Source organism: Podarcis raffonei, chromosome 1, assembly GCF_027172205.1.
Source record: "Podarcis raffonei isolate rPodRaf1 chromosome 1, rPodRaf1.pri, whole genome shotgun sequence".
Lineage (NCBI taxonomy): Eukaryota > Metazoa > Chordata > Lepidosauria > Squamata > Lacertidae > Podarcis > Podarcis raffonei.
In genome coordinates, this window is record NC_070602.1 from 19934323 (window position 1) to 19952812 (window position 18490).

Below are 18490 nucleotides of genomic sequence, written 5' to 3' on the forward strand. Positions count from 1 at the left end.
CCAGTATAAAAGATGAGATGTGCAAGTGGCACTAGTCAGGAGTAAATGAAAATGCACTGGAACTTGGTAGTTCCCCTAAATAAATATATTTAAAATCAAAATTTAATCAGAACTACAGGCAGTTCTTTCTTGTGCAACTGTGTTCATAGGTTTCTCAAGGCGATCAATCTCAACTCCCATTCACCCAGCTTTCAGAGACACTCCCGTGTAGCTTCTGATGCTGCACAAAACAGCTAAATTTGGGGGAAATCCTGGAACAGGGCAACTCGGTTCTGTGCAGCTTTTATAAATTGACCCAAGAATGGCCAGCTAATTTCAGGTGCAACCAGACAGTTGATGAGATATTTCAATGAAATACTGTTTGAGGCTTACATTAACACAGCTTGTTACTTAAAGTATTGCACAACAATTAAAAAAAAAATCACCTGCTTTATTCTGGCCTAGAGGCCAATGGGCAATTCAAGTTAAGTGAGGCACTGTTTGTAGCAGTTCTTTGTTATCATTTTGAGTTTTAAACCACTGAAACCAAAGAAAACACTGCCATCTGCTGGTAATAAAGCAATTAACAATGCTTCTCCCACAGAGATATGTACTTACAAAGCCACATTACTGATTGGTTCAAATACAAAAAAAGAAGCAGCTTCTTCAAGCTTAAAATTAAATCCCCCCCTTCAATTGTTTGTATTCATGTGCTTTCCCCCTACTCTACCATGCAAGGTTAAGTTGGACACTATGTGATAATATGTAGTAAGTACCCTATTGTTTGTCTTTTGAAAAACAAAGTAGGTCGGAAAATAGCAATTTACTCCCCCCTTTTAACAGACTCAAACTGAGCACACTGTTAATTGATGGTTTTAAAACCAGCTTCTATTTACTGAATACTTTTCTCGGCATCGTTCTTTTCACATAGTTTTCCAACTAGCAAGAGACAATTAAGTCAATTTGACCATTTTGAGACACCACTATTTTACACGTTCGAAAGAAACCAAGCCACGGTGCGATTGTGCTGTTTTTTTATTGTTTTCCATGGAGAAATACATCATCTGTTTACAAAATAGCTCTTGAAAAATACAAGGAGTACAGATACTATAAAACAAAGCAACTCCAGTCATGAGACACCTACGTACATCATGCGAAAGCAACAGTCTGATCTCCAGGTTATGAAAACTAGAATTAAAAAGTCACTATACAGAAAAGATTCCAAGTTCCCAGCTTGGCAAAACTTGGGTGCAGATACATGAAACGTTTAATAAAATGAAAAAAAAAAAAGTTCCTCATGTGTAAACAAAACGAGACTAAATTTGTGCCTGGCAAGTTCGATCTAAACTCCATAGCTACACAAAATACACAGACAGTTTGTACACTTCAACTGTTAGTTAAACCCTTTGGACTGGGTCCCGGGGGAGAGGGAGGGTGCAAGGTAATATTAGGGGAGCGAAGGTTGGGTCACTGGAGGCTGTACAGGGCAAGGGCAAGAATTTTGTATACTAAGCATCGTAGACAAAAGGGCAGAAAATAAAATCTTGGTTACTGCACAACTGGGGAGGTCGGGAGAGTAAGCTGCAATCTCTTGGCTTTGGAAAATTAACTTATAGGGGGGGAAGGGGAAGAGCAAGTAATTTTACTTTAACATGGAAATGCACATGTAGGAGGATTGAGCACAATGCAGGGAAGGAAGTCATTAAACATGCTGATCAGAAAATATGGGAAGAGCAATTTAACCATCCCCACTTAATTTTGATTGAATCAAAAGTTATATATAGCTTGTTATCTCCATCTGATAATCACTGGCATTCCTCACTTTCTGCTGCTTAGTCACGTGAGATTTTCATACCTCTTTAAACAAAGTTGCCGCTAGTCATTTTTATAGCTCTACAGAACAAAACGAAGACAACTGGGCAAGGAGAGCTTATCAGGTTTTCAAGTGTCTGCTAGAATTGTGATTTTAAAAGAAAACGCTCAGAATGTAAAAACTACTTTCAGGTGAGCTACCTAAAAATAAAATAAAATAAACTTAAAATCCTATAGGGTAAGAAAGATCTGCCTTCATATATATATATATTTAAAATTTGAGATGTTTGTAATGCAGACAGGACTTTTATGGAGTGTACAAAACTCTTATATTTAGTGATGAAAAGGCCATCAAGACAGAGTTAAATGCTTCACAGGCACACTTTATTTACTCCATTTCAGTCATGGGGCGGGGGGGGGGGGGGACGTGGCACTCGTGCCTGAAGCGCCACAGAGTTATAGAGCTTTTGTAACTACCATCACGACCAGTTAAAAGAAATACCAGCATTTGACGGACGACATTAGTCCAAATTTAGGCATACAAACTGAAACACAAGTTAAATTCAAAAGCTTTTCTCCCCCCCCCCCCAAGAAATATGATGACAGCTACAGGAAGGGAATGGGAGGGGATCTGATTAGCTGAATGAAAAATTATTTGCTTTTTGATAGCTGATTTGTATGCACCATAAAATAATCCTATAAATAAAAAATAGACCACTTCTTAATCATGCCCCGCCAAATACCCAATACTTGTTTTCTCAAACTTATAACCTCAAGATTTGACATTTTCTTTTAAAGTTTTACTCTGGGTTATTGGTAACAGAGCTAGATACAGCGCATACTTCAGTACACAATGTATCAGACCATTCTCTAATTTGAAGGTTGCAGATATTGAAGAATATCTTCAATAAAAAATAAAAAAAACTATCAAGCTGAAACGCTAAAATTAGTCATATTTCAATAAAAAAGTACATAAAAGTGCATTTTAAGGGATTCTTTTGCCAGTTTAAGCTCTATTTTTGTGTATGTGTGTGTGTGTGTGTGTTCCAAACAATGCATCAACATAAATCCAATCAGTGTCAAATATGGCTAGAAATAGTATTCCCATTCCTTTTGAAAGGCAGTAATCCTTTGAAGTATTCAATGTAACTGTTGCTAACACATTTAATAGTACTCCTGACTTCACATACTAACCTGGACTTCCAGATCAAGTGATTATAGCCCAGCAAGGGAAGTGCAGAAAACACACCTAAATCCATCTGCGTTCACATTCTCGTCTTGCACTCTCTGTTCTCCATTTCAGCATTTAGAAGACAATAGGTTGAATTGGCAGATACTGTTTATGGACCCCTGAGGTTGGTTTTATCGATTCAATCTTAGTTTTATTGAATTTTTGATAACCGGAATAGGGTTTGCAGGGAGAGCAGGAATATCTGAAAGGTCTGTACTGGGCATTTTCTGATGGAGTGGAAAAGTGAGAAAAAGGTGTTAGGACACATAATTTCAAGCACAAATGGAATTAGGAACACGTCCAACAATGCCAAGTGTGTTGCATTATTAAATTCTCCCACTGCCATAATGGTTTCAGTCACGCAATACACCCAACCTCTTTATTTTGGCCTTGTAGGTAACGAAAATAAGGAGGAATACATAAAATTTACGTAAGTCAATGTCTGGGTCTTAAACTCGTGGTCCTTCACCCTTCCTTTCTTTGTCATTTGGGTGGGCAGGGGATCCTGGCACAATGAGAAATGCAGTCAATCTACCCTTCTGCTAGGATGTCTACAAAGGTTCAGAAATCAAGTGACATGCTATGGTGAATGCTTGCAGGTGGAGTCATAGAACTGAAGGGTTGGAAGGGACAATGAGGGTCATCTAGTTGAACCCCCTGAAATGCAGGAATTTTCTGCTTGAACTCATGACCCTGAGATTAAGAGTCTCGTGCTCTACCAACCGAGCTATCCAGGAGGATAGCAAACAGCAGCTTCTCATCCATGGCTGTGTGGAGCAGGTCTCTGGACCACTTGTAGCATCCCCAAAACTCTACCTATCATGGAGTTATTGGTGCCTTGTGCGATTTATTACTATGAAACGAAACTCGAGTACCTGAGGAGCTTGCAGTGATACTGTTGTCGGAAGGGTTTCTGGTTGAGAGGCCATCTCTGAATCTGTATCAAGTGCTTCCTGAAAAGGCAGAAACAAAAATGGTATGAGCAAGATCCAACATAACTTTAGCACCAGGCATTTAAGAGTTGATGCTATAGCACAGCTGGTAGCACACAAGCTTAATTATCACACAGTGAGTGGCGCTGTGGGTTAAACCATAGAGCCTAGGACTTGCCGATCAGGTTGGCGGTTCGAATCCCTGCGATGGGGTGAGCTCCCGTTGCTTGGTCCCTGCTCCTGCCAACCTAGCAGTTTGAAAGCACGTCAAAGTGCAAGTAGATAATAGGTACCGCTCCGGCAGGATGGTAAATGGCGTTTCTGTGCGCTGCTCTGGTTCGCCAGAAGCGGCTTAGTCATGCTGGCCACATGACGCAGACGCTGTAAGCCGGCTCCCTCGGCCACTAAAGCGAGATGAGCACCGCAACCTCAAAGTTGTCCATGACTCGACCTAATGGTCAGGGGTCCCTTTACCTTTATAACAGTGGTGCTGCAGCATCTTCCACAAGCACCCTCCTTCATTAGAGGCTTTTAAGCAGAAGCTGGAGAGCCGTCTATCACAGATTTTTTTATTTCAGATTCCTGCATTGCAAGTGGTTGGACTACATGACCCTATGGGTACCTTCCAACTCTACGATTCTATTATTCACTTAACATGCAGAGCATGCGGAAACCTAAGTTTGGAAGTAATAGTACACAGTGTCCTGTTTATACACTGCTATTTCACCCTGTTTAATCTGCAGGGTGAAGGGGAAAACAGTGATTCTCTCATATTCCCTGGCACTGTGTGTGGGGAGGATGGTGCCTTTGAAAAGGGCAATGCAGTGGTACCTTGGGTTACAACACTTCGGGTTACAGACTCCGCTAACCCAGAAGTAGTACCTTGAGCTAAGAACTTTGCCCCAGGATGAGAACAGAAATTGCATGCTGGCGGCGCGGCGGCAGGTCCCATTAGCTAAAGTGGTACCTTAGGTTAAGAACAGTTTCGGGTTAAGAACGGAGCTCCGAAACGAATTAAGTTCTTAACCCGAGGTACCACTGAATGAGCTATTAATGTCAAGGAGGATAGAAATAGTTACACACTATTCCTGAGATTTTTCCATACCACCTATTTTAAGCATTCTGGGGTAAGTACTGTAAGCTCCTGCCTCTTCCAGGTCTTCCAGGATTAGGTTCAACAACCTATTGCTGGCCAAGTGCAAACAACAGGCAAATATTCAGCATTAAAATGACAGTATCTACACAACACGGGTGCTCCAAACAATTAAAAGAGTCTCGTTGCATCTTAATGACCAACAAATTTATCATGGCACAAGATTTCACGTTGACAGATGCATGAAGTGAAATCTTAGTTGGCAGGTATATAAAGAAGAAAATTGTACGGTGGGAGTTGGATGACAAAAATGATTACAGCTTAAATTTATATTAAACAGGCACACCTTTAACAGCACAAGATTGGTGATAATTGCTGAGATGACTGTATTAATACCTGGAGGGGGCAGGGAACCATTTGTAAGAAACAGTCAGAGATAGCACAGGAACCATGGCATTGGTAAGCTAATTAACACATGTAATGTGATAAAAATCTTTTGTCTCAATTTAACCTAGAAGTGATGCCACTTAAGTGATTGATGAATTTTAATTCTGTTGTTGCATTTGATTGGCTATAGTGGACTGGATGGATCTTTGACCTCATCTAGCAGGTATCTTTTGTTCTTAATATGCTGAAGCTGTCAGAAATGGAAAATGCTAATTTTTAGCTGCTGTTTTCAAAGTAAACATGGATTTATCAATGCAATTTCAAGCCTGTTTTTTTTGCTCCCAAACCAATCTTTTTTCCTCACTTATGCCTCTCTGCATTATGCGAAGTATCTCCATGAGGAACAAGAAAACAAAGTAACCCAAAAACTTGAGCGTACAAGCATCATGTTTCAGAAGCTGTGTGAATCAGAGTACAGTGGTACCTTGGTTTAAGAACAGCTTAGTTTATGAACAACTTGGATTCAGAACGCTGCAAATCCAGAAGTAGATGTCTTGCTTTGTGAACCTTGCCTTAGGAGCAGAACATGTTCCGCTTCTTGTTGAATGTAATTTGAGTCCCCCGCTGCTATGGGAAAGCACGCCTTGGTTGAAGAACGCTTTGGTTTAAGAACAGACTTCCGGAACGGATTAGGTTCGTAAACCAAGGTACCACTGTACTACAGTTGTATGAGATGTTTACCTTAGTTTCTGTTTTATCGTGATCACTCGTATCAAGACAGCTAGCATCTTCATTCACTTCCTCCTGTCACAAAACAGAACAAAAATTAACATCTTAAAAAGGACAGCGGGCCATGATGGAAGACTAACCTACACGGTTGGAATTAGAGGAATGTCAACTGAAGAGGATGAATGGGAGGCAACTTTCCTGTCAAGCCTCTCCCAAGGCACAAGGATGTGGATTCCCTGAATCGGATGGAAAGTATTTCTGGTGTTAATTGATAAAAATCTGGGAGAAGCGCTTTCCATAAACTAAGCTGTGGGAAGTGCCTTCGTCTGATTTTTCTCTGATCTCTCACTGCTCCCTGTGCCAGTGTGCACCCTCTGACTCTTGGGAGAGGCTTCTTGAGAACAGGTGGTGGCAGTAAAGTATCCCTCTGCCAACCTTATTCCACTGCTGACTGGAACTTCGTCAAAATATAGCTTTACATATTGAAAATGAATTGGACACAAGTAAATTCAAATATTTCGTTGGAGTCCAAGAACAATATGTTGAAGGAAAATAGCTGGTAGCAGCGTTTCACAAAGGGAAGGCTTGCAAAGAAGGATTTTGACAGATGGGCAGCCCCGCCGCTGTCAATCATTCAGCATCTTAATGATGGCATTTGAGTGACAGGTACATGATCCCACACACCTGTAGGATTTGGCCTGCAAGGCTGGTCCTGATTAGGATCTGCCACTCAAAAGGTTCCCCACCCCTGCCCTAAATCCAGACTAAAGCCAAGCAAGTTCTTTCATCTCAGCAAGAGCCCCACCCCACCCCGCAAGCAAATGCAGGTTTGATAAAATGAGTGAGTCTGACCAGAAGTGTTTGACAGTGAGACAGATTCTGTTACAGCTTGAATTGCTGGAGCTGCAGATATATTTTTTGCACTTGTACATATCTGTATCATTATCTGCATAGCCTACAAACTCTCTCTCTCTCTCTGTGTGTCTGTCTCTCTCTCTCTATATATATATTTCTCAACATCGAGAACTGTTTAACTGAAACCTTGTCTTCTGCAACAGTAAACTATTCAGACCTTAAGCTGAATAGTTGTGTGTTGACTGGAGCTGGGAGCAACTTTTGCTACATGGGTATCTCCCAAAACATGTTGTGTGCAGACAACACATACATCCCTCTCACTAACCCTGCTTACTCTGGAATCACCTAGGAATCTTCCACAGGATGTCTAAAATAACTGGAAAAAGCAACTTGTAGTGAGAAGGCTGAACTGTGTAAAACCTTTTGCTTGCATTGCATGCTAATTCTTATGTTATTTTCACTTGTATTGAATTGTTCAAAGAAATCTCATTGGCTGTCATAGGCAACCAATGAATTCACCACCTATTTTAAAACTCTGTTCCCAGGACTGAGGAATTAATCCTATAGTTCTGGTACCACTTCCTGGCAGCATACACAAAAAGACTCAAATCAACAGTAAATAAAATTACCTCTTCAGTCTTTATTTTTTTGGGAGACTCTTCTTTATGAGGGGATGATGTCCTCTTCACACCTGCTACAGGGCTAGTTACTTTCGCTGTGGTGTTTCCTGAAGGTCTCTGTGGTTGGTTGACAAGACGGGTTGAAGAAACTACTCTAGAGATGGTAGGCTTTGGTGGTGGAGAGATGGCTGGCTGTGTGGCAGTTTGAGGAATGCTTTCACTTGAAGAACCTTGGGAAATATATTGTAACGATTACCATGAAATCAAATATTCAGCATGTAATCCCACGAGCAAGGCTGTACATTTAGAACTAAAAATAAATAAATCAAGAGTTCTGTGCCTAAGCAATCCAAGTCCTACACTGAGGAATTTTGTGGCCTGGATAATTTTCTCAAATTGTGCAAATCTCCAGTGTTTTCATATTGTATGTTATTTGTTACCCAAATTTGCTATTTTATACAATTTATTCCAGCTTTCCAAATCATGTGGCTGAGGGACACTATGGGCCATCCTTAATCACTGATAAACTTATTCAACACACCTCTCTGGCACCTGAGATTTCAACAAGCATTGCTCGTACAATTTAAAACATGTATTTATGTCTCAAAAGGCTACCAGTTCTCTTTAAAAACAAAAAAGAGCCCAGTTTCTCAGGAATCAACATTTTATACTTCTTTTGCACTCCCACAGAATCACAACATATGTACAGCTCTGCTCAAAGACATTTCAGTTTTCAAGGTCAAACTGCATTCAAAACGAACATTAAATGGCTACTTGGTGGGGTGGAGGAATCAAGCGTTTATGTAATACATCATACTACAAAACATGGGTTTCAGTACTTAATCTTGCCCTTGGGAAATCTGCTATTGCATTAAAAAAAAAGGTTCTAAGCCTCCTTGTTACTGAGCTTTAAGCAATGACTGAAGGCTCAACGGCCATGAGTTCTGTCTTTCAGTGCTCAGAGCTCCACAGCAGGAAATACTGCCATCTAAAGGCATGCAATACATCGAATTTATAATTCACAGTATTTATGCTGAGTTTCAAATCTGGGGCTCCTTGGCAGAGCTCTCAATGCCATGACAGAGAATTCCTAATATTGACGACCTGGCATTATCAAAAGAGTAACTTTTATGTTTATGTTACTGTTTATGTTTTATGTTACTGTCTAGAGGAAAGACAACCATCGTATCACATTCCCTAGCATTAAGATACTGACCAGCACTGGACAGCTGGTTGAATAATGGATTATTATTCACATGTTTTATTACATACACACTATAGGGCAGATTAAGATTTTCTGTTTCCATATTGCCAAAATATTTTAGGGGTGGGTGACAAGGACAATAAAGCCAGGAAATAACTTTGATTTTGTCAGTGGAATGATGCCGCTTAGCTGCAGTGCAATCATTGTGTAACCATATTGTGAAGAGCACAAAGACCATTTTAAAAGATTCTGAATTTCCTAAAGTAATTCTGCTGTTTGCATTTTGGCTGCTTTATCAGCATGTAATTTCACAATAAAAGTTGCAAAGTATATGACAATATTTGTACTGCAAATATGTTTTTGCCAAGTGGCAAATCACCAACAATTTTAAAGAGAGAAAAAAATGACTTAATGGACAACCAACTTAGAAAGGTAGTATTTGCATAATATTATTATGTTCCTACCCCCTGAGCTTTCACTGGAATTTGTTTGTGGCACAGTGACTTCAGAAGCCTGTATGTTGGTCACAGATGCTGCCGTCACAGCTGGAGGAGGACTGCTTCTGCTAAAATAATTTTTTTGAAAAAACACAACACATTCATGAATTAAAGCAAGCCCACACAACTTGCAACTCACCAAGTCAAATAGTTCACCAGCATCTAGAGAGGCTTGATAAGCCTCCTGGATTTACTAACTCCCTAGGGGTGTACAAACAGGGTAGCTGAACCTGGCAAGCCAGAATACATGGCTGAGGGGCTGCATTCAGCTTGGTGGGCCACAATCTGTACGTGCTTGAATCACAATTATCAGCATATAAGTTTCAATCCATCAGAAAGCATCAACTTGGTGAAACACCCTCATTGGCAATTCTGCAGAGTGTTAGAAGAGACAGGCCATCAATGATAGGAGACAAAGCAAAACAAAGAGAAATAATTCTTGCTTTTGTCTGAATAAAATACTACTCTAGCACCAGGAAGTTCTTGTAAAAGCACTATAGTTGTGATGGCTGAAACAGTAGCATGGGAAGAAGGAGCAATGATGCTTAATTAGTACACCTTGAAAGTAGGGATGGATGTTCTGCATAGATGCAGAACCCCTATGTGGAAATGTGCAGAGACAAGAAAAACAAACCCAGCAAGCATTTGTTTCCTTTTACTTTGAGATAAATGTGGTTTAGAAAATGTTGTCATCAGATAGCCGAATTCTTACCCCTGAGAGCTTCCAGAACTGTTCAATGGACTTGTCTTCATAGCACTAGTAGGAGAAGGCACAGATGTGCTGTTATCACTATCCATAGATAAGTCTAGGCTGCTGTCGTTCAGCGCTGTCAACTTGACCCCTTCTGTCGAATGCTGAAATCGGTGAGACCATAAATCACAAAATGCTATTCAGGAGCAGTAAGAAAGTCTACTGTAATTTGGCAGAAAAATAGTGACATCCTACATGGCCACCTGTCAGCAGAACTGACTTACAATGGTGCAACAGGAATTCTCCCTGCACTGCCAAAATCTGCCCTAGAAGTGGGAGATCCTCCAGGGCAGATTTGGGAAGGGGATGGGTTACAGAGAAAGTGAAGTCTGCTCATACCATGCCTGTTAGCTTTAATTCACTCTCTCCTATATATCAACACGAAAGCTTTGTACGTGTGCAAATCCCTCCCCTCACTGACAAGAGTAATGTCTGATGTGGGCTTGAGTGAGGCATGTCTAACTGACACATCAGGAAATTCTCCATTATTTCCTAAAAAATGACCTTTTGGGGGGGCCAAAAAGCAAGCAAGCAACATTGGATCAGATGCTGCTTTCTTATCACTATGAGGGGGAGTAGAAAAGACCAAGTGTCTTATTACAAAGTTGAGATTGCTTCATAAGCAACATTTGAATAGGGACATAGATGCTTCCGTACACCCAACTTTGCAGGAGGTCAGTGATCCCTCCTCTTTGCCTTTTCTTATGCAATGCCCATCTCTGGACTTTATGTGAAAGGGTATTCCAGATGAGCTGGTACTTAAAAAAAATAAAATACCGTATTTTTCACTCCATAGGGCGCACCTAGTTTTTAGGGGGGGAAATAAAGGAAAAAAATTTATCCCCCCCCCCCAGGTCCAGGAGCGGCGGCAAGATTGCGCGCAACCTCGCCGCCGCTCCTGGAGCTTGCGGGACTGGGTGCTGGGGGCGGGGAAGCCTGAGCTTCCCCCAACCCCAGCCCCTAGAACAGGCAGCTATCCGCAAGCCTTCTGAGCGCAGCAGGAACTCCCGCCGCGCTCAGAAGGCTCGCAGATTGCTGCCTGAAGCCGGCGAGCGCAGCGTTCGCCGGGCTTCAGGCTGCTGTCTGCAAGCCTTCTGAGCGCTCCGAAGGCTTGCGGATAGCTGCCTGAAGCGCGAGAGGGGTCAGTGCGCACCGACCCCTCTCGCTCTCCAGGCTTCAGCGAAAGCCTGCATTCACTCCATAGGACGCACACACATTTCTCCTTCACTTTTGGAGGGGGAAAGTGCGTCTTATAGAGTGAAAAATACGGTACTTGGGGTAACTTCATTTTCTCATAAGTTCAACAGACCTGCTACAGCAAGTCTGAGAATTGCTGCATAAGGCTGAAATCACTGTTGACAGATGTCAAAGCAGTATATCTGCGAAAGCCTCTGAGGATTTTTTTTAACATTGTTCCTTTTAATCCTTGTCCACTGTTAAAAAATGAGCAAGTTTCACTAACTTGAAATGCTTCAGGAATTCTGAGCAGTTACCACCCAAACTACAAGTCAAAGATAATCCCAGATTCATGTCAGAGAAGACAAGAAGAGTGGGTTGCCTACAGAGAATTTGGGCATCCTATAATTATGACTACAAATATTTTATGACAAGTTAGTATCATCAGAAATCTGGGATACTAGAATATGCTTGTATTAAGAGTATACACACATATATTTGCCAGTTCATTTGAAGCTTTACCTTTTTCTTTTTCTGAAGCACATGACTAGGTAGCAATTGATGAAGTTGCTTCCTTTTAACATGCATTGCAGCAATTTTCATTTCCATCTCAAACATCTTGCTGTTTATTGCTTGCCTATAAACTATATAACGAGAAGACCGTTAAGATGTTTTACAGTTGGAGAAAGCCTATTACTTGCCTGCCCTGAAAGAAATTTGCATTCCTGAGAATTCTGCTTTTGGAATGAAAAACGGTACTTTCTTCAATCCTGAGAAAAAGGAATATGCACAGTGCCGCATCATCATGCCAAATGCCTTTCTCCTAACTTTTCAAAAGGCATTATGTGATTTTTACTATTTTTGCCTCAAAGTTTCTCCCAAAGTGGCAAGTTATATCTTGTATAGCACCTCCTCTTGGCTGTAGGCAGGGTCACAGTGCTCAGACGCTAAGGGACGGGGTTATCCACCTTCCCAGACTGACCTCACATGGCTAGCAAGTTAACAGGATTTTGCTGTAGCTCATAGTTCAGGTTCAAAAAGCTGCACCTACCCAATCACAACTGGAGGAACAGAGATAATAACCAAAGTGGTGTAAGTAATTCTGCAGAAAAGTTGCATGAAGCCTCTCTTCCTTCTTGCCTTCTTTAAACTTCAACACTGCTACTAGCAATGTGGTTGCTCCTGCAAATCTGTTTTCCTCTCTTAGCACCACCAAGTCACAGGACACATTGCAGCTCCCCCTGCTCTTTCTAAGCCCCCTCTCTGGTCCCCCGAAAACCTGGCCCCGAATATCACCTGAAATTCTCTGCAGCAGCATTTCACAAGGGCTTTATGCAATACAAAATCATCATATGGACTTCTTTACATAAACACATTTTTTCCTGCAAAATTATGGGCCTGATCCAACAACTTCTGGCTTAGCAAGGCAGTGCAAAGAAGAACACTCCCAAAGAGCTGCTCTTAGCCACTTTGCTACTCCCTGCCAGACCTTTTTACTGTCACACTAAGCCAAGGTTTGGCTTGGCATGTTGTCTGAATTTGGTCTTGTGGTTACGATCTCTCCTCACTAACCACAAGCTGTAGCCAAGAACAAACCATGGCTTAGTTTGGCAGCTATAAGGACTGTGGGGGAGCTGCAAACTCCTCTTTGGGAAGTCATATGTTTGCAGTGTGAACTGGCACAGGAAGTGGGAGCTGGTATTAACAGCAAGATGAGAGACTAGTGTTCCACTATGAAAACATGACACCTTCCTATAACTCCAATGCAATATGAAAGTTGGAAAGAAGTAAGTTCAGTGTCAGTGAACCTTAACACAGGGATGTTCATGTCAGAATGGAAATTCCTGTACTGCCTTGCTATGATAAACAATGCTTCAGAAGTGGAATCTCTCTCAAGAGAAGCCTGAACTTTAGAGCTCTTTCTATCCAGGCTGCTCTTAATTGTCTCTTTTTGCTTCACAATTCTCCATTTCTATCTTTTAAAGAAAAGCTTCTTCACAAGTTAACCCTTTTTTGCAATGTCGAAAAGTGGACAGCATTCTGCCTTTTCAGCCCTCACTAACTGCCACTATGATGATCACAGAGAACCAAGAAGTTTTAATATTGCTATGTGACTATTTTGCATGCTATGATTCAGATGGGATACAGACAATTGGTCCACTGTGGAAGCTGCAGCACAGGGCGAGACCAACTTTGCTACAATGGTTACTACTGGCCCTGGTCACAGGATCAGACTATTTATACCAACAAATGTTGAAATTATTGTTATGAAGGAAAATGTTTTGCTACTGGTTGTCAGTAACTGCAAGGACATTTGTGATCCAAGGCAAATCACAATTAACTTAGCTGTCATATTTTTAGAGATAGAACGATTTCCATGAGTCAAGCTTACCAGTGTCAGTAAAAGACTGAATGTCATATGTAAGATCAACACTCAGATTTTCAGAGTTCTCAGTTTTCTTAAACACTAACCCAATCACCCACATTGTACGAAACTCTTCCCTGGAAAAAAATAAAAATAAAGTAAAAACTACCATCACAAATGAAAACAGCAGAAAATTCTAAAAATACACCTTTCAGTAACCAACCATTTCCAACTAGTATTAATTAATTACTGCTACTCTTCAGTGGCCAGCCACATAAAAAATCATATTGGATGCCATAATACAGTCACAAAAAACCTGAATAACTTGAGAAACGTCATGGTCTTAGGAATATTTCACTTTAAGTCATAATAGATCTACTTCTGATTTACAAAAGAGAATATGCTAAATGTAACGTTCAATAGAAGGCCAAGTTTGCCAATCTGAGTTTTAGATCCACATTAGAATTCCAGCTCATTAGTGTGATTTTCTTCAATGTGATGCAAACCCTCCCCCCCTCCCCATTTATTATTTTTACCTTTCAGATGCATAAACGGCACCACTGATTTTGGTCTTAAGTAATTTGCAACAAGCAATGCCTCTCCAAAAATAGATACACAACAGCATTTGACTGTTTTGATGACAATAAATGTTTTCAGCTGGGACTGTCTGGTGCCTGATCTATAACAGGAAGGTAGAACCAGAGGTGCCCTTTTGCAAACAAGGCCTAGAAAGTTTAGTTTCCCATTATGTGCAAATGTGGCTAGTGTCTTCAAGCTAGCTCTTGTGCAACAGTTCAGCACAAATATTATATATTTTTTCTGCTAGTACATTTCTGGATCTAAACCAGCACTTGTAACACAGTAGAGGTAGTTTAAACTATATATTGTTTAACATGCACAGCATCAATCTTTCTAATGGTTTTCATTTCCTGTATGTATTGACAAAGAACAAGAGAGTTCCTCTTCTGAATGATGTTTTTATATTAAAAGAACTGTAAATCTTGGTAAAGCATTTGACAATACTAACAGTAAGCCTGATTCCCACCCCTTCTCTTTCAGGAAGAAGTTTCTGCCAACAGTCTTATTAAGAGCCTTACTTGTCAGGATTTTCCTTGGGTGCCGGGAATGACTGAGGATTTACATGAGCCAGTGTGATGAATTCATTCTTCTCCAAGCTTCCAACCAAAATACGGATTTTTGACTCTACCAAGCCAACCCTGAATAAAAATAAACTTGTTAATACTGAGTATTGCAAGTAAAGATACTCTTTCTAGTTGAGAAAAGGAAGCTCCAATTCAATTAGTACTGGAAACACACGAAAAACTGGGAGGTAAGTACACATGTAATGAAATAATTTTTACTATGTGTACTATGGGTTAGTATCCAGAGATGCCATGAACAGAGTTCCGTTCACAACTCAAGGAGGTTGGGGAAACCCTTCAAACAGTGTGGGAGGTGGCAAAACGGATGCAGGGGGAATGGGCAAAAAATGCTTCTTTCTCATTCTGTTAAAAGGATCAAAAGACCTTCTGTAAACTTTTGTCCTTTTTGCTTTTATACTCCTAAATAAAACTTTACACCTACAATTTGTTTCTGGATTTTGACCCCCGCCCCACTGCCAGCCATCCCATTAATATTAAACATTTTGGCATGCAGAACTGAAAACTCTCAGAATAGCCCCAAAAGCGCTCTTAAAAACTGAATGAACTGCTTATACAAGAAAGAGAAGAGGGGAAATGCTGCAACATAGACTCTTCCCCATAATCCTAATACTACACTACTATACACAGGTATCTAGGAGTTAACTTAAGGTTATAAGGATTGAGCTCTCTGTGTCCCTTAATTTTAAGGAAGCCTGTGCAGTAGCAGCAGGTTCAACAATGGCTTAGCAAATATAACACAGCTTTTCTATTTCTAGTGAGCTACAAATCAAACCCTAAGGTGCATTATCATTCTAAAATATTTGCTCTACTTAAAAGTTTTATACTACTTTTTTGGAGTAAAATAGCATTCAAGAAAAAGAGAGTGAAAATATCATGGCCTTCATGGCACTTTCCCTCATTCCCTGGTTTGCAAGGCTTTCAAGTCACAGATTAGACTGAGAAAACACTTAATTGCTAGCCTGAACTATGAGTAACTCAGAAAAAGCGCTTCATCAAGCTCAGCCTAGCATGCCCTTCCCATTCCATTATATTATATTTTAAGGCAGGAGTTCCTGATAGCTCTAATTAGCATCTGTGTTAAGACAGGTGTCCTGCACCCAAATTTATTATTTAAATTTATATACCACCCTAAGAACCACAGGCCTCAGGGCAGTTCATAGGATAAAATCACAATATAAAAACACAAATCATATAATCAAAATAAAAACAAGAACAATGATCCAAATGAAATGTTAACTTTAAAAGGGGAAGGAGGCATAGGGAGTGGCCACGTACTCACCACTCTAGTCGCTGTTTTTCTGTTGGTGCACTTGCTAGAAGTACAATATAATGCCTTTGAAGATAAAACAAACAAACATACTATACGATCTTGATTTTGAAAGTTCAGATTATAACTGGTATATTTTCAACACCTCATGAATTTCCAATAAACGAAATCTTATTGTAAGATTAACAATCCCTTCATAGCTTCAGTCAATGGGAAGTGAATATTCATTATGTCTAAGCTACAATTAAAATTCAGGTGACCTTTAGAAGTTATTAAGTTGTTAACATTTATCTGAGAGAGTTGTATTTGTCAAAAATGTATTAACTAATAACATTAGTAGAATCAGCAGAAATACACTCACCAGCCACGTAACTGTAACTGAGAGCAAACAGGGATAAATCGTAATTGGGGGGGGGGGCTTTATTGGGAAGGGTAACATAAATGTATTTTTAATCAAAGGAAGCAGGCAGGTGTTATTTTTACAGTGCACTGTTAAGAAATGCTCTTCTAAATATTAGACATCCCCATGATCCATACCAAAAACTGTGATAAGACTGGTAAAGAATCAAAATAGTCCTGGAATACTACATGAATGAGCAGAGCCTTTGCAAGGCTCAAGTGACACCTCAATCCTAAATACAGATTCCAATCCGAAATACCAAATGTGTTTTGCTGTGTATGCAGCGGCAGTATTGTTCAGTTGTGTGCCAACAACGCTATCCCTTTACTATTGAAATAAAGTACTGCATTTGTGGGCACATGATTTCTACGTGGTCTATGAGAACACCTGTGGCAGGATGCAGTAGTGCAATGCAGAAAGCAGAATTTAGCAAACTCTCCGCATGTGCCAATTAGACTTTAATATAGAAGAAGAGCCGCAGCTCAGTATTTATTTTTCTATCCCAATTTATATACCACCCTTCCTCCCTTGCAAAACTGCCAAATCAAGGGAGATTTTCAGGGGAGAATCAGGTGGAAGAATTCAACATCACCAACTGCCCCAGCATATACTGCCCCCACATCAGCATTACAAAGCAAACAGGCAGTTGGATCTAGATCTGCTGTTGCATCCACTTTTGTGAGTTGGATCCAGCAGAGGCTCCTGCTCCACAAACTGGACACTCCCATGGGCAGAGGGTGGCAGTTTTTTCCTTTTTCCATGAGGCCCTCAGCTGTTACAGAGGGTGCTGCAACACTTGGGAGCAGATTTTTGTGGACAGAGAGGGCTCTAGGAATGAAGGGGGAACGGGGCCTCTATTGAGCAAATATGATTTACTTGATCCCTGAGAATACTGTCTCTCTTCCTCCTGCAGGAGCACCCATTTTTGTAGAGTTCTGCTCCATGCCAATCCTGAACACAACCCAGGACTGGGAATATTGATTTGCAATTGTGGGCCTGCTGGACATGTTAAAAAGAGTAAGACTTGTCTTTTTCAGAAAGGTTCTTTGTAAGATAGCAGAATCTTATCAGAACCTATAACTCCATTCTTAGAAACTGGTGCAAAAACATGCACTTTAACAACTGATTGTTATAAGTAGCAATTTAAGCAAGTCCCAGTTTACAGCTCTTAAAGTATTAAAATAAAAATAGGGGGGAATTGCCAAAGGAATCTGGAATCTTTTCATTCACACAAATTAAATATAATGAAGAGGCTTGAGCATCTTGGTGCCAATATGTACAGGTTATTTTCTGAGTGAGTGGATGTCATTATTAAGTGGCTCTTCCTCCCACAGGAGCAGTCTAGTTTGTTTGTTTTTACAGGAAGAATATATAACAACTCATAATATACCAACAGAATATAAATATAATTTTTAAAATGCTAGAAGCAGGGGTTTTTTTAAGGCATGTCACAGTATGAAATAATTTCCAATGCTATCTGAAGGGCAAAGGACACTTTCTGAAAACCATTTTACAATATGAATACTGGTGGAATTAATATAATGGTGATTCTTAAAGAGTGTGTTTTTTGTTTGAGATGCCATATGACTGCAACTTTAAACACCAGTCTCCTAAATATGCCAATCAACTGTTTCTGTTGTAACCAAAAACATTTGGAGTTAAAATTTAGCTGGTTTCTGTAAGCACACAGATGAGAAATTGGCATTTGGAGAACAAACATGGTTTACTTAGCTCCATGTGTAGCTACCAAACACCATGATCAAAAAAATCTGATCTAGATAAATTATAATTATGGATCTAGTGTGCACAACAGTTTATTGAAGATTAGATTGCAGTCAGCATAATTTGTAGAAGTGCAGACAACTCTGACAAGCAATACAGTTGGATTTCTTATTAGTTGGCATGTAGGTTTTTCAGCTGGAGTCCAACAGTGTAGTCAGGGCTGGGGCTTCAAATTTTTATAACTAGACTCCCAGGAGAAGTGGTGGAATCTCCTTCCTTGGACGTTTTAAAGCAGAGGTTGGATGGT

The 18490-nt window shown here is 40.3% G+C and overlaps 1 protein-coding gene across 2 annotated transcripts in view; it reads right to left on the reverse strand.

Annotated features, from left to right (window-relative positions):
- Positions 1 to 996: 996 nt before the first annotated feature.
- Positions 997 to 18490, reverse strand: part of PAPOLA (poly(A) polymerase alpha) — a 42753-nt gene continuing 25259 nt past the window's right edge. The window contains exons 13-22 of one of the 2 annotated variants that reach the window (XM_053375621.1): positions 16074 to 16127; positions 14729 to 14848; positions 13659 to 13768; positions 11789 to 11910; positions 10052 to 10194; positions 9307 to 9404; positions 7648 to 7868; positions 6176 to 6238; positions 3898 to 3975; positions 997 to 3249 (exon numbers count right to left, since the gene is read on the reverse strand). In XM_053375621.1, coding sequence (XP_053231596.1) covers positions 3154 to 3249; positions 3898 to 3975; positions 6176 to 6238; positions 7648 to 7868; positions 9307 to 9404; positions 10052 to 10194; positions 11789 to 11910; positions 13659 to 13768; positions 14729 to 14848; positions 16074 to 16127 — 1105 coding nt within the window. In that variant the 3' untranslated portion in view covers positions 997 to 3153. Of the gene's footprint in view, positions 3250 to 3897; positions 3976 to 6175; positions 6239 to 7647; positions 7869 to 9306; positions 9408 to 10051; positions 10195 to 11788; positions 11911 to 13658; positions 13769 to 14728; positions 14849 to 16073; positions 16128 to 18490 lie in introns of both variants that reach the window. The other variant, XM_053375611.1, reaches the window with a different exon arrangement.